Here is a 21,756-nt window from a genome sequence, read left to right on the forward strand (position 1 = left end):
CTCCAGATAAGACTGTTGCCTCTAGATATTTTGACTTTATATTCATTTACATAACTGAAGGCTTGACTTCACAACGCAAGGCACTTATGTTTGCTGGAGCTCAAACTTCTTGTAGGAGGCTGTCTCTCTCTCTGCAGTCAGATACCAATGGGTGGAACTGTCCAAAATCAACATGTCTGCTGTGTAAACTGACAATATCTAACTTATTGCATGTTCCCAGAAAATCTAATTTGGTTCATGCAGTTGCAGTATTTTTTTTTTTCAAGCGTCTCTGGGGGGGTGTGGTGACTTTTTACAGACCCTACTTGATGCCATGGGCGTGGTGCTTTGGAAATCTCTCCTCTAAGCCTGTGATTAAACAATTCATGTTTTTTTTATGAATAAACAAGTTCCTTTGTACTCTTTTTCTTTTTCACCTGCAAGTTCCAAGTCAAATATGGGAATTATACACTTGTGTATCATGGTACAGGACTGGCCATGTGTTGATCTCCAGATTAACGTTAGACACATAGTATTGACATATTGGATACATTTTCGGAGGGGTTTATTTCCCCCCATTAAAAAGCACGCTTCGGAGCTCTGTTGTTCAGTGACCGCTCAAGCTAATAGACTTTTAACAGCATCCTCAATGCATAATGCAACATTACATGGAACTGGAGAGTGTGTTTCTTTTCTAATGGAGATTAAATGTCATCAGAGATTTGTGTTTTTTTTGTGGCGTGAGATTAGAGACTGTGCGTTTGCGAAGGAGACATGCGGCATGTTAATTGGGGGGTGAGATGAGATTTTGTGTTTTCAAAGGGGTGTGTAAAATAACTGTGTTATATCTGATGATGAGGCTATGCTCCCTCCTTTTCTGTGGCTTGTATGTTTCTCCCACAGATCTACTATTGGGCTTCCTGATTCTGAGCTTGCTCCTCTTCTTCTCTAATGGTGTTTGGGGTGTTTGTGTGTGTGTCCCCGGTGTGTGTCTGTCCTCTTCCTCCTGCAGGTCTCTATCTCAGGAACGCAGCAGCACTTCCTCCTGGACAGACCTGATGTCGCAGCCTCATAAACACAAGGAGCTGGCCAACTACTGCAGCCTGCTACAGGAGCACTACCACCAGTGTTACGTCACAGGTAATACACTGCTGACAGACGTGAACATTTACGGGTAACGGCCTGTCATGAGAGACCAGGTCAAAGGTGACTAGTCCAGTCTGACTGCTTAAGCTGTCTGTGTAGCTTGCATTTGACCACTGCGACAGCCAGACGTCATAAAACACCCCTTAAATAAACTGCTCAGGAAATGGGATAGTGCACCTCTACCTGACTCGCAAATGACTGACGCAGAGAGGAGCCCAATGGTAATGTACCCTGCTTTATGGCACTAAAGGGACAAGAGATGGGCTACTGGTGCTGGGGAAAGCAGATGGGAGGAGAAGTTTATTATTGACCACAGTATCGGCTTGTAGCTGATTCTCTTCCTATTCCCTATATAGTACACTACTTTTGATCAGGGCATTGCACCCTATTCCCTATTTAGTGCACTACTGTTGAACAGAATCCTTTAGGCCTGTGACTCGCCACATACACACACACATACCCGAAGATAGCGCCTCCAATACTACAGAAGCAAGCACAGGGTAAAGCCGTCACCTGCGTCATCCTAGTGACGGAGAAATCTATTAGAGGAGTGTTTTAAGCTGTCATCTCAGGATTTGTTTTTATGCTCCTTTGCAGCAGGATCTGTAAACCTCAATCAGGAGGAGAGCGACTAGACAACGCACGCACACTCACACACACTAGACACAACTCTGCTTCGGCGAAATATCCGCTTCTCTCTGAAAAGCCTGATGGAATTAAATTAGTCTGGCATGCCAATTTAAATATAAATATATTCACACCACGGCAGCATCTTTTCTCTCACTGCTCATTGAGTCAAGAGGTTAACACAAAATGTATACCTTGTGGTACTGAAAAAAAAACCCTGTGGTACTAATTTAAAACCTGTTTTCTTAAGATGAATTTGATATTAACAACATCCAGATAAAAGTATTGACTAATTTGTTAGGGTATATTACAGTGCTATAGAAAGTATTACTTTTGTTGATTACAGCGTGAAAATAGATTTTTTTTAAACAAAAACATTTTCACCCATCTACACACAATACCCATAATGACAAAGTGAAAAAAATGCTTTTAGAGTTGTTTGCAAATTTATTGAAAATTAAACGCAGAAATATCTCATTTGCATAAGTATTCACACCCCTGAGTCACTACATGTTAAAATCAGCTTTGGCAGCGATTACAGCTGGGTCTTTCTGGGTGAGTCTCTAAGAGCTTTGCACACCTGGATTGTACAATATTTGCACATTATTATTTTGAACATTTTCAAGCTCGCTCAAGTTGGTTGTTGATCGTTACTAGACAGACATTTTTAAGTCTTGCCATATATTTTCAAGCAAATGTAAGTCCAAACTGTAACTTGGCCACTCAGGAACAATCAAAACTTCCTAGTCCTTGCCGATGACAAGCATACCCATAACATATGAAGAGTGGTACTCAGTGATGTGTTGGATTTTCCTCAAACATAATGTTTTGTATTCAGGACATAAAGTTAATTTCTTTGCCAATTTTTTGCAGTTTTACTTTAGTGCTTTATTGCAAACAGGATGTATGTTTTGGAATATTTTTATTCTGTACAGGCTTCCTTCTTTTCACTTTGTCATTTAGGTTAGTATTGTGGAGTAACTACAATGTTGATCCATCCTATCACAGCAATTAAACTCTTAACTGTTTTAAGTCCCCATTGGCCTCATGGTGAAATCCCTGAGTGGTTTTCTTTCTCTCCGGCAGCTGAGTTAGGAAGGACTGGGTGTATTAATACACCACCCAAAGTGTAATTAATAACTTCACCATGCTCAAAGGGATATTCAATGTCTGCTTCTTTGAGGCATTGTGGTTGAAACTGTTTTTGAAATTCACTGCTCGACTGAGGGAAATTCACTGCTCGACTATGGTGTACAGAGATGAGGTAGTCATTAAACAATCATGTACATTTTTATGTGACTTGTTAAGCTAATTTTTACTCCTGAACTTATTTAGGCTTGCCATAACAAAGGGGTTTTATACTTATTGACTCAAGACATTTCAGCATTGTTTGTAAACATTCCTAAAACCATAATTCCACTTTGACATTATCGGGTATTGTAGGCCAGTGACACAAAATCTCAATGTAATCAATTTTAAATTCAGGCTGTAACACAACACAATTTGGAAAATGCTCATGGGGTGTGAGTGCTTTCTGAAGGCACTGTTTTTTATGTGGATTTATGTGATGATCTTGACTGAACTTAACATGGAATAGTTGGCCAGATTTGTATTTGAGAGTATAGTGTAAGGTTTTTGACGATGTAGCTTAGATATTCCTTGCATCCTCTCTCCTCCCCTCATTTTCAGATTACATTGGAGAAGGTCCACTTTTACGTTCTCCTTTAATGCAGTTGAGAAGGAGGCGAGGAGATAAAGACTTGAGGAATCGTGGAAAGATGAATTAAGACAGAGCAGGCATGGATCTGAAATGTGTGCATGTGCATGATCGTGTTCTCTCCCCCTAGGTGTGTACCGCAGCCTGCAGCAGTCCCACAGCATCAGTTCCCAGGACTTGCTGACAGCCATGGACTACTGTGAGGAGTCTCTCCAGGAGATAGACATCACTTCCTTCCTCCAGACGCTCTGTGGACACATCCGGGTGTTCCGAGAGCGCCATGGAGACGCTGTGACCCCTGATCCCTCCATCACCCCCGCCACCTTCACCATTGGAGAGGCAGAGGAAGACGGGCCGGTCAAGAGAGGACCCATGGCCTCCTCATCCAGGTACTACTGAGACCTAGAGAGCAGTTACCCATTTCTTTTAAATATTTGAAGTACTCAGGGTGTGTTTGACTGGTGTGTTGTCTCTGGCTGGAGCAGCCTTCTACTTTTAATGATCAAATAAATCAAATCTAGCAATCTGGAGTTTGCACTTTAGCGACTATCCCACGTCCCTGACAAACTAAATCAAGGGCACCTGAAGTATATTACATATTTTATATACATATTTGACCCAGGTCGGCTACAGAATGATCCTCAGAATGTTATCTGACCTTGGTTCAGAACTTCATTTGCAAAGAGTGGATACATACAGTACATTTGTTTGGTTTGTTTTGGTACTTGTTTGGTTCAGACTATTGATTGACGGTGCTGAATGGTGCTCTATGAGTAAACATGACGACCTTGTGTCTGCAAGTATTGAGATGGAGGACGTGAGTGAGGCAGAGAACAGGGGGAAGGCCTCGGCCCCTAACTCCCCCCTCGGCCTGGACGAACCCCCCGGGACCATCAGGATACCAGAGTTCCCTCTGTCCCTCCTCCGCCTTCAGCAGAAGTGTGAGGTCTACCCTGACCTGCACAAAATCATACAGGTAAACAACTGAAGGATAGATAATGGTAGAATGGAAAGAAATTAGATGGATTATGTTACAATTTGATGCTCTTGTTAAAGAACAGTTTTATAGCTAGCTAATGCCTGTATTCAACAGGACAAATTCATGGACATTGGTGCTCAGTTCTTCAAGACCGTGCCTTCCAATCCCCACTACTTCTACTACTGCCCACCATCATCTAAGAAAGAGATATGTGTATGTTATTTCCTATCCATTGTTCTCGGTTGGTATCCACCCCAGGACACTGAAGAAGGCACTGGGGGCCGGAACATTGTTTCAGTTTTAACTAATACAGCGTTCTTCTTCTGATTTTAATTTTTTGTTCTCCTCCTAAGGACTCTGATAGGGAAGAGGAGAGACGACTTAGTGAAGAGGTTGTCTCAGAGGCTGAGCCTGCTACAGAGGACGGTGGGGATCCTTGTATTTTAGTTGCTTGGATTGCTTGGTGTAACACCCGCCTAAGATCTTCTAGATAACAGTACATCAGATACTCTATTCTGATCCTGTGCACCACAGAGAACATGTAGTTAAGGATACGTCATAAATCCTGTGTACTATGTCATAATGCTGTGTACTATGTCATCCTAATGTGCACCTCAGAGAACATGTCGGGCTGTTGCATCATGATGGAGAGCGACACAGACCTGGAGGTGGAGTACCAGGAGAGGGCTGGGGTCCGGAGATCCCTAGGGGCAGACGGAGAGGGGGAAGCAGGGGGAGAGGGGGAGGATGAGTCCCTGTCTGACTCCAACACCGTGAACCAGGATGAGGACTCCTTCAGCATCCTAGAGGGAGACAGCCTGTTGGAGCCAGAGGGGCCTCAGCCTGAGATGCCTCCGCTGTTCGTCCACCTCACCTGCTCTGTTAACATAAAGAGCTGCCACGGATCCATGCCCATAACCACGCTACCCACCTGCCTGGGTGAGTACACACTGTACCTGACAACCGTCACAGAAGAGACACAAGCCAATAGACAGTATGTGACTCAGACCTGGTGTTTATCTCAAGGCCATCAGACTGTTAGATAGCCATCACTAACCGGCTACCACCCGGTTACTCAACCTTGCACCTTAGAGGCTGCTGCCCTATGTACATAGACATGGAATCACTGGTCACTTTAATCATGTTTACATACTGCTTTACTCATTTCATATGTGTGTTTACTGTATTCTACAGTATTTTAGTCAATGCCATTCTGACATAGCTCATCCTAATATTTATAAGTTTCTTAATTTCATTATTTTACTTTTAGATTTGTGTGTTATTGTGAATTGTCAGACACTACTGCACTGTTGGCGCTAGGAACACAAGCATTTCGCTACACCTGCAATAACATCTGCTAAATATGTGTTTGTGACCAATAAAATGTTATTTGATAGCTTCACTTTATTGAGTTTGTCCGGCACAATGGAACCAGTGGACTAGTTCCAAAAGTGCTAAACTTTCCCATCTGGCACTCCAAGCAGGCTCACTCCGACAGTCAAAGTATTTGAAACACAACAAATACTATTTGACCCCAGTTCTGCTGTGAATTTTCATAATGCTATTAAATGCCCTGCTGTTTGTGTTGACGTGTACTGTTTTGTTACAGGTGAGGTGATCACATGTCTGGAGAATGCAGAGGCCCTGCAGGCTCTTGATCTGAATGATCTGTCTGTCACACTGGACATCTTTGTCCTCACCTTACCCCTAGAGATCGAGGGTATGCAGTCTGACTTGAGGCACAACAGGTGAGAATTTTAGATCCTACTTGAGAAATATGTGGAACAAAATGAAATAACAAAACAAAAATGCATCTGTTTGTTCTTGGATTCATTAGTGTTCATATGGTAAGGTGCCCTTTGTTACACCAGGTTTGTAAAAACGTTGAAAAAACTTGGAGCTTAAACTAGGATATCAGTCATTAGGATAGCCACTCTTACCAGATACGTTGTCATTGGAATGATAATGTGCAATGTGTAAGAGCATAACCCTGTGCTGTATACTTTCGTCATTTCCACATACAGTAGGATCTTTCACTAAAAGATGATCACGTTAACTAACGGGCTGCACTCTCTCCAGGTACACGTCAGAGAGCAGTGTGTCTCTGAACCGTTCTCCAGGTCAGCCCTCCTCCTACCGCTCTGATGAGGAGCTGATGGGCAACTTGGACAGCCTGAGAGGGGTAGGGGTCGACGGGTGAGTCATTAGGAAGAATGGTGAAAAGAGTAGCCTGGTTCTATATCTGTTTGTGCTGTATAGCTGTTGTCATTTGGCTATACAGCACACACAAGTCTGTTACCAGGCTAGAGGAGTAGTGGTTGACGGGTGAGTGGTCTGAAGGGTAGGGATACATTGGGTTAAGAAAGCATGTTGAGCAGTCCTTGGCTGCCTGCATGATCATTTCACAGAGGCTAAACAGAGATTCTCTTTGGCAGCATAACCTCTTATCCATCCATTCTTCGTAGTGCCGTTATTTGTTTCCCAGATAAATTGTCCTGATACGACCCATACCAGCTCACTGTCTGTCAACTGATTTAACTTGTAATATATGCTGGCTCCTTTCCTGTTCCAAATTTGTTACGTGGAACGTATATATTTCCCAAATTGACCTTCTCCTGTAACATACAGTATATATATGTAACACATGTAAGCCCTTTACTATTGCCTTTGTTACATTACGTCTTTATTTCAACAGGGTTGGAGGAGACCCCTTGGCCAAACTCCCAATTCCCCACAAACTAGCAGTGTTAGCCACCATGGATGAGGTAAGTTCAGTCTTTTTTATTTTATTTTTATTTAACCTTTATTTAACTAGGGAAGTCAGTTAAGAACACATTCTTATTTACAAAGACAGCCTACCAAAAGGCAAAAGGTCTCCTGCGGGAACGGGGGCCTGGGATTAAAAATTAAAAATAAATATAGGACAAACGCTCATCACAACAAGAGAGACAACACTACATAAAGAGAGACTTAAGACAACAACATAGCAAAGCAACAACACATGACAACACAGCATGGTAGCAACGCAACATAACAACAACATGGTAGCAACACAACATGGTAGCAGCACAAAACATGGTACAAACATTATTGGGCACAGACAACAGCACAAAGGGCAAGAAGGTAGAGGCAACAATACATCCACAATTGTCAGTAAGAGTGTTCAAGAGTCTTTGAATGAAGAGATTGCGATAAAACTGTCCAGTTTTAGTGGTTGTTGCAGCTCGTTCCAGTCGCTATCTACAGCGAACTGAAAAGAGGAGCAACCCTGATATGTGTGTGCTTTGGGGACCTTTAACAGAATGTGACTGGCAGAGCGGGTGTTGTATGTGGAGGATGAGGGCTGCAGTAGATATCTCAGACAGGGTGGAGTGAGGCCTAAGAGGGTTTTATAAATACGCACCAACCAGTGGGTCTTGTGACGGGTATACAGAGATGACCAGTTTACAGAGGAGTATAGAGTGCAGTGATGTCCTATAAGGAGCATTGGTGGCAAATCTGATGGCCGAATGGTGAAGAACATCTAGCCCCTCGAGTGCACCCTTACCTGCCGATCTATAAATTATGTCTCCGTAATGTAGCATGGGTAGGATGGTCATCTGAATCAGGGTAAATTTGGCAGCTGGGGTGAAAAAGGAAACCAAGTCTAGATGTAACTTTAGCCTGCAGCTTTGATATGTGCTGAGAGAAGGACAGTGCACCGTCTAGCCATACTCCCAAGTACTTGTATGAGGTGACTACCTCAAGCTCTAAACCCTCAGAGGTAGTAATAACACCTGTGGGAAGAGGGGCATTCTTTTTACCAGACTACATGACCTTTGCTTTGGAGGTGTTCAGAACAAGGTTAAGGGCAGAGAAAGCTTGTTGGACACTAAGAAAGCTTTGTTGTAGAGCGTTTAACACTAAATCCAGGGAGGGGCCAGCTGAGTATAAGACTGTATCATCTGCATATAAATGGATGAGAAAGCTTCCTACTGCCTGAGCTATGTTGTTGATGTAAATTGAGAAGAGTGTAGGGCCTAGGATCAAGCCTTGTGGTATTCCCATGGTGACAGGCAGTGGCTGAGATAGCAGATGTTCTGACTTTATACACTGCACTCTTTGAGAGAGGTAGTTAGCAAACCAGGCCAAAGACCCCTTATAGACACTGTTACTCCTTAGCCGGCCCACAAGAATGGAATGGTCTACCATATCAAAAGCTTTGGCCAAGGCAATAAAAATAGCAGTACAATATTGCTTCGAATCAAGGGCAATGGTGACATCATTGAGGACCTTTTAGGTTGCAGTGACATATCCATAACCTGAGCGGAAACCAGATTGCATGCCAGAGAGAATACTATAGACATCAAGAAAGCCAGTCAGTTTATTATTGACAAGTTTTTCCAACACTTTTGATAAACAGGGCAAAATAGAAATAGGCCTATAACAGTTAGGATCAGCTTGATAAAGGACGAACTGTGGCTGCCTTCCAAGCAATGGGAACCTCCCCAGAAAGGAGAGACAGGCTTGGCGATGATAGGGGCAGCAACCTTAAAGAAGAAAGGGTCTAAACCATCTGACACAGATGTTTTTTTGGGGGGTCAAGTTTAAGGAGCTCCTTTAGCACCTCGGACTCAGTGACTGCCTGCAGGGAGAAACTTTGTAGCGGGGCAGGGGAAAAAGAGGGAGAAGTATCGGGGATAGTCTCATTAGAAGGGGTGGGAGATGAGGACATGTTGGACGGGCAAGCAGGCATGGCTGAGTCATATAGGAATCCTGACGTGGTGATTAAAGAGCTCAGCCATGTGCTTCTTGTCAGTAACAACCACATCATCAACATTAACGGACATGGGCAGCTGTGAGGAGGAGGGTTTATTCTCCAGGTCTTTAACCGTTTTCCAGAACATCTTGGGGTTAGACCCACAGAGAGAGAACTGCTCCTTAAAGTAACTCACTTTGGCCTTCCGGATAGCCTGAGTGCACTTATTTCTCATTTGCCTGAACGATAGCCGTTCAGCCTGAGTATGCGTGTGCCGAGCCTTTTGCCAAATGCAATTCTTGAGGTGGATTAACTCTGCAAGATCACGGTCGAACCAAGGGCTGAACCTGTTTTTAATTCTCATTTTCTTTATGGGGGCGTGTTTGTTAACAATACCACTGAAATATCAAAAAATAAGGTCCAAGCGTCTTTGACAGAGGGGATCAAGCTGATTCTATACCATTTTACAGAGGCCAGTTCATGAAGGAAGGCTTGCTCATTAAAGTTTTTTAGCAAGCGTCTATGACAAGTCAGGACAGGTCTTTTCACTGAGCAGCTGTACAACAGTGATCACTAAGGTCATTACAGAAAACACCAGACTGATACCTATCAGGATTATTTGTGAGGATAACATCAAGGAGAGTAGCCTTTTCTGGGTGTTTGGAGTCATACCTTGTGGGATTGGTAATAATCTGAGAAAGATTTAGGGAGTCCCATTGCGTTTGGACTTGGTCAAGTGGTTTAAGCATGTCCCAGTTTAGGTCACCTATTAGGACAAATTCAGACTTAGTGTAAGGGGCCAGGAGAGAGCTTAGGGCAGGTAGGGTACAGGGCGGTGCTGATGGAGGACGATAGCACCCAACAACAGTCAACAAAGAGCTATTTGAAAGTTTAATGCTTAAAACCAGCAAATCAAATTGTTTGGGGACAGACTTGGCGGAGAGAACCGACCACTGAAGGTGATTCTTGGTAAAGATTGCCACTCCCCCACCTTTGGAAGATCTGTCTTGCCGAAAAAGCTTATAACCAGAAAGGTTAACATCAGTATTCAAAACACTCTTCCTTAACCACGTCTCAGTAATGACCAACACATCTGGATTGTAGCTGTGAACCCACACTTACAATTGATCCATTTTAGGTAATAAGCTTCTAATCTTAACGTGCAGAAAAGCCAGGATTTTACGAGAGCAGAAATCAGTGAAGAAGATATCAGAGCACAAGTCAGAATTGGGGCTAGCAACAGTAGATGGGCCAGGGTGATCAGGCACATTTTCAGATATCATCAACAGTAATACAGTCAAGGCACGGCAAAGGACAGGGAGAGCTCTGCAGTGCTGATTTATATCATCTGAATGTGCATCAGATGGCAACAAGATCATATTGTACAGCAATTTCATCAGGTAACATGAAAATAAAGCCGGCGAGAGGTGGTTAGAATAGGATGGGAGGCCAAAAGTCTGTGTAACCAATAGAGAGTCAGAGTCCCGAGTGTGGGAACAAACAATCTGTCCCATGCTTGGGTAAAGAAAGTTTGTAGTCAACAAAGTATGCAGGAGTCATGAGGCAAATAGCAAAATGCACAATCATTTTTTTAAATATATAACGACTTGGGGCTAGCCATTGTAAGTTCAGAGTCACTCGCCCCAACAGTGTGTGTGTGCTGGAGGCGAGCGAAAGCTCGGGAGAGAGGGTTGAGTGTGGTGGCGGTACTTGTACCAGACGGGGAGACAAGCCAGGGCAGACGGTGAACAGATTTCCAGGTGGAATCCAAGTTGCAGTGCAGCAGGCAATGGGAGTAGGTGTCACACGCTTTTATTTATTTCTGGAGGCAGATTTCTTGTAGAAAATGCCAGTGAATGGTCTTTGAACAGCAGGAGGGGTCTTCAGAGGACGCTTCAAAGACTCCTGCCACTTGTTGGGCCAAAAGGCCTCGACACCTTTTACTTCACACCGTGGTGCTAATTGAATTTGTATCTGGTCTGTCCTTGCAAGCTTGGGAGCCTTAACTCAGCATTCAGTCCCCATAATGTAAAATATATCCTTGTAATGTGCTTTATTTTTCTTTTTTTTAACTTCTTGGCTTTCAAAATAGCATCATACCAAACACTACTCACTCAGTTCCAGGTTGGAATGGTGTCCTCAGGTCTCTGCTGTTTGTTTGCTAGAGCACCCTTCGTATAGCTTTAATTTGTCAAAATTAGGTTGTAGGTTTGAAGTTTTGATCTGGAGCGAAGGCCATGCTGTGGAGGGTAGCATCCTGCATATTTACCTGCCGAAAAATCCAAATGTATCTATCCTTTTGTAAAAAACATGTTGAAAAATGTGAGAGCTCACATGTGTGAATTACTTTTGAATTTCATCTCGATCTTGGAACTTCATATTGATTTGACTTTGAGCTAGTCGACCACTAAATAGCAGGAATTCACCCTGTCACTGAGCTACAGATTTCAGGCCCATTCACTCACCTCTCCCTCTCCTCTCGCTGTAGATCCGTTGGCTCTTGGAGGACGAGATTGTGTCAGCGCTGCGTCTCTCCCGGGTTATCCGCTCGTCCATGCTACAGAAGGTGGCGGATCACGTGTTTCGCTCAGGCGGGCGACCACGGTGCCACTGTGAGGTCGTTCCTCTGCAGTTTGTCTTCGGCCCTGAGCAGTCCCTGGAGAAGTTCAAAGAGGTATGGTGGGAGGGTGACCAGAAGCGGTGACAGGGAGAACTGTTTTTCTTTCATAGCAAAGATGAGTTTTGGCCCTTTTTTCTAGAGGGGTCAATTCGGTTTTTACATTTTCAGGAACCTTACATGTTGCATACCCAAGTGCTACTCTGACGATTTGCTTTTCAATGAGGAAAATTGGTACTGACCCTCACCCTTGAATCTTCCCATCCACAGGAGTTCCGTAGGATGTCATTCTCAGGTTATCTTCTGAATGGAGAGCAAGACAACTTCTACTACATGTCTCTGAGTAGACTCCACCCCCAGAGGATCCAGGCTGCTAAGAGGCTGTCTGAGAGCACTGTCAACCCTGGGGAGGCGGGATGGAACTCCATGATTGGACGGAACTCACAGCCAACCAATCACTGTCCTGATGTGGACGACAGCGCCAGGGCTCCGTCCATTCATGGCACACCAGGAAGAAGACCTGACCACGAAGCAGAGGTGGCGAGGGTGGAGCCAGACAGTGAGGTTTGTCAAACTTTTGGGGGGAGGGGGAGTTTCAACCTGACCAACTAGTTTATTTCCAAGCATCCTCTTTCATGGTCCTTCCAGCCGGATTAAGGTCTCTTATATTTCAATTTATTTTTATGAATAAATGAAATATTTATGAATGTATGAATAAATAAATGGAGGAATGTGTATGAATTTAAACTGAATTAATTATTTTATGTACCTTAAGGTTCAGGGAGAAGAGAAGAAGTCTACTGTCGGGGCTGTTAGTGAATCTGCGAGTTACTCAGCCCAGGAGCGCAGCGACACCCCAATCAAACCATCCCGAGCTGACTCAGAGGAGGGCCCTAGACCCCGCTTGAGTTCAGTTGGTGCTACCTCCACTGCCGCGGGTGACAGCCCCCGGTTGAGTTCTGTTGGTGCCTCCACCAGTCGACCTCGACTGAGCTCTGTGGGCAGAGGAGGAGAGGAGATAAGACCTCGGCTGAGCTCCGTGGGCTCCACCTCCACCTCTACCTCTACCACTACAGGGGACGGCGGCCAGGCCAGCAACCCTCAGCTCCAGCCCAGCACTAGCACCGACCGTTCCTCAGAATACACCTCGCCCCCCAAGACCCCCTCCACAGTCAGCCTGGCCGAGTCGGTGCAGTCCACCACCCACAGTGAGTGTCCCTTTCTCTAGACCCAGACTATATCAAGTACCTTTAGTTCCAGCTGCATTGTTGGGTGGTGTTCAGTAGGGATACATTTTTTTTAACAAAGTGCAACAGGGGAGGTGTTTATAGACAAAACAAAGGCCTTAAAATGTCCAAAGTCTTCTCGGCCACATGTCAATAGTACCACCCCACATCAATACAGTTCAAATAGCAATTCACAATAAGTGAAACACAGGAAGATGCTGATCCCACATTGTGTGCTGATCCTCCACAAATGAAGCAATCATCCCCTTCAGGTTTCGGTTTACCCTCTCGGTCAGATTGGTCTGAGGATGGTAGGCCGTGGTCAGCTTGGCAACTACACCCCAGTAGGTACAGAGCTCTTTGTAGATTCCTGATATGAACTGCAGACCTCGGGTCAGAGAGAATTTGGTCTGGAGTCCCGAATCTGGTAAAGAATTCCCTTCGCAGAATTAGAGCAATGGCAGATGCAGTGGCTCTGCGGAGTGGAAACAACTCCACCCAGTGTGTGTAGTAGTCCACTACCACCAGTAAAAATTCATTCTGGGTCCCCCGGCTGGGAGGAAAATATCCCATGAGGTCAATTCCCAGCATTTCATTGGGATGGTTCACCGCGGTCTGCTGCAGTTTCTCAGCAGGTCTGCCAAAGTCTGGTTTGTATTTCTGTCAGACTTCACACAGTTGTACAAACTTCTTGGTATCAACCCACATGCCTGGCCAGTAAGCCACCTCCTGTAATCTTCGGTAAGTCTTAAAAACTCCAAGATGGCCACTCATGGGGTTGGCATGATAAGCTTGGATCATCTGGTCACTCAATGTAGAGGGGATAAAGATGCGGTAATGGGTGTTGTGTGTTCCATCTCCTCTTGGAGTTTTGATACACTTTATCCTGAATTAGGCTGAACTTCTCATTGAAGCGACTCTTCAAGTCGTCTTCAGACAGGTTCTTGTGAATCGCCATTATGGCGGCATCATTCTGCTGTGCTCTCCACACATACTCATCATCCAGAGGGAAGGAATCAATCATCCAGACACTTAGCGGTTGACAACGGTGGGTGTAGTTGGTGCATGGAAGTCAGGCGCAGGAGAGCAGAGATGAATGGACAATGCACTTTACTTAGGCAATCATAATACAGAACGCAACCGCGTCACAAAACAAATACCCACAGAACAAGTGAGGCAGCTAAAGTACAAAACCCAAGAACAAAGTACCGGCTGCCACAGCACTGGTAAAACAAAACCCGGCACAAACCAGCAGGAAGCGTGCCAACTTTGACAATAAACAATACCCCACACAGACATGGAGGGAACAGAGGGTTAAATACACATGTTAATTAGTAGGAGATGTAAACCAGGTGTGCAGGAAGACAAGACAAAACAAATGGAAAATGAAAGGTGGATCGGCGATGGCTAGAAGACCGGCGACGTCGACCGCCGAACGCCGCCCGAACAAGGAGAGAAACCGACTTCGGCGAAGTGGTGACAGCGGTAGTGTAAGTGCTGCACAATGGAGAACAAACATTGGCAGTCTCTATAATCTGAGAAAGGGCATCTGGTACAACATTCTATTTTCCTTTGCGATACTCAATGATGAAGTCAAACCTCTGAAGTCTGCTCGACCAGCAAATAAGACAGCTGTTGGTCTTGCCAGATGCTAGAACCCACTGCAGAGCAGAGTGGTCTGTGACAATGGTGAAGACCTTCGACTCCAAGTAGTAGCTCCATTTCTCCAAATCCCAGACCACCGCAAGGCACTCTCTTTCAGTCGTTGAATAATTCCTCTCGGCTGAATTAAGGGTGAGACTTGCATAGGCAAGAACTTCTTCTGTTCCAGGACCTGTTTGTTGAGCCAAGACTGCTCCAAATCCTGTTTGACTTGCATCCATGTACACGATGAAATCAGCATTCAGATTAGGATGTCCAAGCACTGGAGGAGTGATGAGACTGTTTTTGAGTGCTTCAAATGTGCTTTGGCATGCAGGGGTCCATTGGAATTTCACAGCCTTCTTCTTAAGGTGGTTGAGTGGTTCGGCGACCTTTTGAAAAGTCAGTCACAAACCTGTGGTACCATCCAGCCATACCCAGGAAGCGCTGAACAGCCTTGAGGGATGTGGGAATTAGGAATTCCTGCACTGATGCAACTTTGGCTGGATCTGCATGGATACCTTCAGCATTAACCACATGACCAAGGAACTTGAGTTCTGGCAAACAGAAATGACACTTCTTCAAGGTCAAACCTGCAGCCTTTAGTCTGTCGAAGATGGACTGTATGTCTTGCAGATGATCCGCGACAGAGTAGGAGTAGAGTATGATGTCATCCAGATACACAAGACAATTTCTTCCCTCAGATCTCCCAGGACAGTCTCCATCAACCTTTGGAAGGTTGCTGGAGCATTCTTCGAACCAAAATGCATGACTTTGAAGGAGTACAAACCAGCAAGGGTGACAAAGGCAGTCATGTCCTGACTTGCGGGATCCATTGCCACCTGCCAATATACGCTGTTCAGATCCAGATTACTGAAAATAGATGCTCCTGCCAGAGAATGTTTGGTAGAGGGTAGGCATCGCTTTCTGTTATGGCATTCGGCTTCCTGTAGTCTACACAGAATCGATATCCACCATCTGTCTTTGGAATCAGGACAACCGGAGAAACCCATCTGGAAAAAGAAGGTTCCACAATTCCATTCTCCAACATGCTTTTGAGCTGTTCATTGAGAATTGGCAGTTTGGCAGGGGACAGCCTGTAGGGATGCTGCTTAATGGGGACTTCATGCCGGGTATAGATTTTGTGTTTGAAGACGGTTGTAAGAGTACAGAGCTCACTGTTCATCTCCAACATCTGGGAGAGCTGCCATCTCTCGTCCTGACAGACATGCCTGTTCCACAGCTTGTTTGATGTAGAAATCAGCGTCAAGTTTGCTTTTACTCTCGAATAGAAGGGGGGGTACGGCTGTACTAGTGGAACTTGTTTTTGTCTTTGTCTCTTCTTTGTATTTTCTCTGTTTTTGTCATTGTCTTCAACTTGATCTAGCCAGCACTCTGAATAAGGTAGCAGGCTCCAGTCTGAAATCAGTGCATTTCCAAGTTGAAATGGATGAGGCTGGGAATGTTCAGAGCGCAGCCGATAGGATGGTTCGGACATCGAGATGGTCAGTCCACTGAAGGACAGGAAGTCCAGGCCAAGGACTAGAGCAAATGCAAGGCTCGGATCTGAAAGAATAGCCACAGGAAGGTTAATAGTCTCATCATGCAGCTTTATTGTCATATCAATCCAGCCCAAGGGAGTGGTAGGTTCTCCATTGGCCAAGTACAATGGCCCTTCCTCCCAGGTTCAAAGCTCCTCATGAGGTAATGCTATGTTTCGAACAGGGCTTTTTGCATCAGGGTGTAAGTTGCTCCTGTGTCGATTATGGCCTTCCTTCTCCAGTTCCTAACAGTCAGAGGAACCAATAGTTGTTGCGGAATAGGAATAAGACAGCCAGTTGTGCTGTCTAAAGGCTTCACGGTGGGCATTAAGGCCGACCAGATTGTATGCAAGCCACCACTCCTGTCTAGACTGTCGGTCTTCTGTCATTTTCCTGAATCCTGACGCTGGCCATAGAGGGGTCAACCTCCAGCACATCACTGAACTTTTGTCTTGGATCTTGGGCACAAATAGCTGAGACGGTTAAGCCCCAGGAGAGTTATGGGTATACTGGGATAAGGGAACAGAGTTTTGAGTTTGGAGGTGGTGCTTCCAGTCCTTCTCAAACTGAGTCCCAAGACGCACCAGATCATCCACATTCTGCACATGTTCCCGAAAGTTGACTGGCAAAACGGGGAACCATGTTCTTAAGAATGAGTTTGAACATCTCTTGCTCAGTAATGTCAGTCTTCCATCTCTTACATAGAACTCGATAGAAGGCAAAGTCCCGTATTGGCTCTGCTTCACCCTGGACTCTGTTACGAACCCGTTCTGCCAGTTCATCCTCATAGTCCTCTGAGAGGAAGGCTGAGAGGAATAATTTTTTGAAACTCCTCCCAGGATGACACATGTTCACGGGCTATATCCCACCAGGCTCTTGCTGTACCATGGAGAACACTGAGGAGGGTGTCAAGAACCTCCAAGTCAGTAAGGGGCCGGATAGAAAGGAAATCATTACACTTAGATAAGAAAAACAGTGGATCTGTGCTGCCAAAAGTGGGGAAAAGTAGTTTGATAGGGAGGGAGCTCTCTAGAGGAGGCATGATAGTGGCAAGGGGTCTTGGGGAAACCGGAGTTCTGTTTAACAGTTTCTTAAGAGGGGTTTTTGTAGTGCTACCTGTTCCTATTCTCTTAATGGCAGAGCCTGAGGGAAGTGCAGAGGATTTGTCCAGAAGGGAAAAACACTGCATTACCTCCTGGTGTAGCTCTTCCAGTTGAAGATCTGTGACCTTCTGTGCTTTTTCCATCTCATTAAATGTATCCTTTTTGAGTCTGTTCAATCAAAAATCGTAGTTCCCCTGTGAGAGAATTGTCCGCCATAACCTCTTTCAGATAAGAACACACTCCCTTCACATCAGAGGCTGACTCCTCTGCTTTCTGTTTTTGTTCCTCCTCAAGATAGCTAATGACTAGATGATGGTTAGTTTCTATTTGTGTTTTGAAACTTTGCATTTTTCCTTGAATATCCTGTTTCAGAGAATCTTGTAAATATTTCTGTATCTGAATAGTTTGTTGTTGGTTTTCCTCCATTTGACGGGGGAGGTGAGCCATCCACTGCACATCTTTCTGATGAGCCTCCACACTTTCACTTAGTTTGCGAATGGCATTTTCCTGCATTGTCAAACTATGATTGGTGTGTGTCCATTGTTGTTCCATTTGTCCAGTGAGCACAGAGACACCTCTCCCAGTCTGTCTGGGCAGGGTAACAGGAAGAGGTTGAGGGGAGGGTAATGGTGGAGAAGTTATAGGTGAGCCAGAAGCCTGAGGATAAGGGCCAGTGCTTTCCAACTCCATTACACCATTGACTCCTTTCCCGGTCATGATTACCATTAGGTGTGTCCACATTGGCACAGTATGGGGTGCCAACAAAAGACATGATACAACTTTGTGTGGGTGGTGTCATGGGTGCTTCTCTTCAAGTCCCTGTTTGGGCGCCAATTCTGTATCGGTATTGTTAGAGAGGGGTGAAGATAAAGATTTTGTTCGGGCACAAGGCAGGTATTAATCCTGACGAAAGAAAAATGGTAGGATAGCGAGAGTACTACTACCAGACGCACACATCAGCAGAAAAGACTGCCTAGAGTGTAGCCTGTTTGCCAGATAGCCAGTGGAGAGAAAAGACAAGACACACCATATAAAACACACATCACAGCACAGGGGTAACCCAACCAAGAATACCTCATATAATAATAATAATAATAATGGCAGAGCAATTTAACGGCAACTTCGTAGAAGCAATTTACAAGAAAGAACCCAGTCATCAACATTAGAGGATTTGCAATAATCTGTATTACCTCCCAGTGGAGGAGTGCAGAGGGTATGGAAGGGGGGAGTGGGGGGGGGGGGGGGGGGGGGGTTCATAGACAAAACAAAGGCCTTAATGTCCAAAATATTCTCGGCCACATGTCAATAGTACCACCCTACATCAATACAGTTCAAATAGCAATACACAATAAACTTACACTGTCTTTCGCCAAAAAGTATTCAACCCCTTTGTTATGACAAGTCTAAATAAGTTCAAGAGGAAAAATGTGCTTAACAAGTCATGTAATAAGTTGGATTGACTCACTTTGTGTTTAACATGATTTTTGAATGACTACCTACACATTTAAAAATATATATTTCACCTTTATTTAACCAGGTAGGCCAGTTGAGAACAAGTTATCATTTACAACTGCGACCTGGCCAAGATAAAGCAAAGCAGTGCGACACAAACAACTACGCAGAGTTACACATGGCATAAACAAACGTACAGACAATAACAGAATAAAAAAATCTATATACAGTGTGTGAAAATGTAGTAAGATTAGAGTGGTAAAACAATAAATTGGCCATAGTGGCAAAATAATTACAATTTAGCATCAACACTGGAGTGATAGATGTGCAGATGATGATGTGCAAGTAGAGATACTGGGGTGCAAAAAAGCAATATGGGGATGAGGTAGTTGGGTGGGTTATTTACAGATGGGCTGTGTACAGGTGCAGTGATTGGTAAGCTGCTCTGACAGCTGATGCTTAAAGTTATAGAGGGAGATCTAAGTCTCCAGCCTCAGTGATTTTTGCAATTCGTTCCAGTTATTGGCAGCAGAGAACTGGAAGGAAAGGCGGCCAAAGCAGGTGTTGGCTTTGGGGATGACCAGTGAAATATGCCTGCTGGAGCGTGTGCTACGGGTGGGTGTTGCTATGGTGACCAGTGAGCTGAGATAAGGTGGGGCTTTACCTAGCAAAGACTTATAGATGACCTGGAGCCAGTTGGTTTGGCGACGAATATGTAGCGGGTACTTGCCAACGAGAGCATACCGGTCGCAGTGGTGGCTAGTATATGGGGCTTTGGTGACAAAACAGATGGCACTGTGATAGACTGCATCCAATTTGCTGAATAGAGTGTTGGAAGCTATTTTGTAAATGACATTGCCGAAGTCAAGGATCGGTAGGATAGTCAGTTTTACGAGGGTTTGCTTGGCAGCATGAGTGAAGGAGGCTTTGTTGCGAAATAGGAAGCCGTTTCCAGATTTATTTATTTATTTATAATATTTTTTAAAGGGGTGGATCAGCTTAATATTGCGGAAAGAATGTTGCTTCCAATGTAATTGTCTGCATCATTTCCAATCCCCCATATTTTTGGGGTAAATATATATATCCATACACGTATGCATACATATACACATATATACATATACATACACATACCTATATAGACATACATACTTTTTAAAAGAATATACCTTTATTATTATTCCCCGCAAACCCTACCACCGATCCCCCAATTGGAGTAAACTAATAAACACTTCTGCTTTTACCTTCAATTTATACATCTTATACACATTTTACAGACACAGTCTACTTTACAATAGTTCTCTCTTGTTTGTTCTTAGTCCTTCCTCTATTTCTGATGTCCATCCAGGTTGATTTCTATTTGTAACTGTGCTATTTCACAAAAGTTCCGAACCTATATACATTTTACAGATCCCGTATGCTTTACATTGTTTATCTTGTTATTAGTCCCACCCTTCAGCTCCATTCAACCCTTCCCATCTATCTTCCAACATCATCCATTTCGGATTTTTATTTGCCATATATTTTTCAACTGTGCTGTGATGCTTCACAAAAGATGTGAACCTTCCTATTCTCATAGCTTCTACAGATTGTACATTTAAAAATAAACATTTTTGCTAAAATAATTATTATATTATTGATTGATTGACTATGGCTTTTCAAATCCCCCAGTATTGCTATCTGTAGCGTTAGTTCTAGGCAAATGTTACAATTCTTCAGCCATTCCTGGACCAGAAACGAGCTACATATGGACAATACCAAAATAAATGATCTAATGACTCTGCCTCCTCACAGCAGAATCTGCAGAGCTGGGAAGATTGTATCCCCCATATATATAACATTCTATTAGTTGCAAGAATTTTGTATAGTAATTTAAATAGAAAAATTAGAAGTTTTGAATCCGGCGTTGTTTTGCGTATCAATTCATAAACCATGTGCCATGGAATGGGTACATCGAAAATCTCTTCCCAACTAGGTCGCAGTGGTGGGTAGTATATGGGGCTTTGGAGACAAAACAGATGGCACTGTGATAGACTGCATCCAATTTGCTGAATAGAGTGTTGGAAGCTATTTTGTAAATGACATTGCCGAAGTCAAGGATCGGTAGAATAGTCAGTTTTACGAGGGTTTGCTTGGCAGCATGAGTGAAGGAGGCTTGTTGCGAAATAGGAAGCTGTTTCTAGATTTAATTTTGGATTGGAGATGCTTAAGGACATCAGGGTTGGCGTAGTGTGCTACAGCAGTGAAAAAAACAAACTTGGGGAGGAGGCTTCTGATGTTAACATGCATGAAACTAAGGCTTTTACGGTTATAGAAGTCAACAAATGAGAGCGCCTGGGGAATAGGTGTAGTACTGGTGGCTACAGGGCCTGGGTTAACCTCTACATCACCAGAGGAGGAGTAGGAGAAGGGCACGGCTAAAGGCTATAAGAACTGGTCGTCTAGTGCATACCTACACATACCGTACACACATCTGTAAGGTCCCTCTGTCGAGTGGTTTATTTCAAACACAGATTCAACCACAACGACCAGGGATGTTTTCCAATGTCTCCCAAAGCAGGGCACGTATTGGTAGATGAGTAAAAATAAAAAAGCAGACATTGAATATCACCTCCTCCAAGGTGAAGTTGTATCACTACACCCAGCTACTACAAAGATGCAGGCATCCTTCCCAACTCAGTTGCCGGAAAGGAAAGAAACCGCTCAGGGATTTCACCATAAGGCTAATGATGACTGTCAAACAGTTAGAGTTTAATGGCTGTGATAGGAGAAAACTGAGGATGGATCAACAACATTGTAGTCCTCCACAACACATATGTATAATGCTGTGTTTTGCTCAAACACAATAACAACATGAATGATGCTAATTTCATTGTTGTAATTTTCTATTCTGTTTAGCTTTTATTTTGGTGATTTGTTAGTTCTGAAAGATTATATTATAAAAAATATATATAGGTTCATTATCTTTTTGACATACTTTAGTGCCTTAT

General features: G+C 44.0%; 1 protein-coding gene across 1 annotated transcript in view; it reads left to right on the plus strand.

Moving 5' to 3' along the window:
• Window positions 1-21,756, plus strand: part of LOC120052100 (KICSTOR complex protein SZT2-like) — a 110,614-nt gene that overhangs the window by 32,728 nt on the left and 56,130 nt on the right. Inside the window, exons 26-37 of the mRNA XM_038998952.1 lie at window positions 992-1,119; window positions 3,600-3,858; window positions 4,271-4,445; window positions 4,563-4,661; window positions 4,802-4,874; window positions 5,067-5,387; window positions 6,058-6,196; window positions 6,528-6,644; window positions 7,144-7,213; window positions 11,675-11,860; window positions 12,074-12,367; window positions 12,579-13,011. Of these exons, the coding sequence (XP_038854880.1) occupies window positions 992-1,119; window positions 3,600-3,858; window positions 4,271-4,445; window positions 4,563-4,661; window positions 4,802-4,874; window positions 5,067-5,387; window positions 6,058-6,196; window positions 6,528-6,644; window positions 7,144-7,213; window positions 11,675-11,860; window positions 12,074-12,367; window positions 12,579-13,011 (2,294 nt within the window). The remainder of the gene's footprint in view (window positions 1-991; window positions 1,120-3,599; window positions 3,859-4,270; window positions 4,446-4,562; window positions 4,662-4,801; window positions 4,875-5,066; window positions 5,388-6,057; window positions 6,197-6,527; window positions 6,645-7,143; window positions 7,214-11,674; window positions 11,861-12,073; window positions 12,368-12,578; window positions 13,012-21,756) is intronic.

Source organism: Salvelinus namaycush, chromosome 8, assembly GCF_016432855.1.
Source record: "Salvelinus namaycush isolate Seneca chromosome 8, SaNama_1.0, whole genome shotgun sequence".
Taxonomy (NCBI): Eukaryota; Metazoa; Chordata; class Actinopteri; order Salmoniformes; family Salmonidae; genus Salvelinus; species Salvelinus namaycush.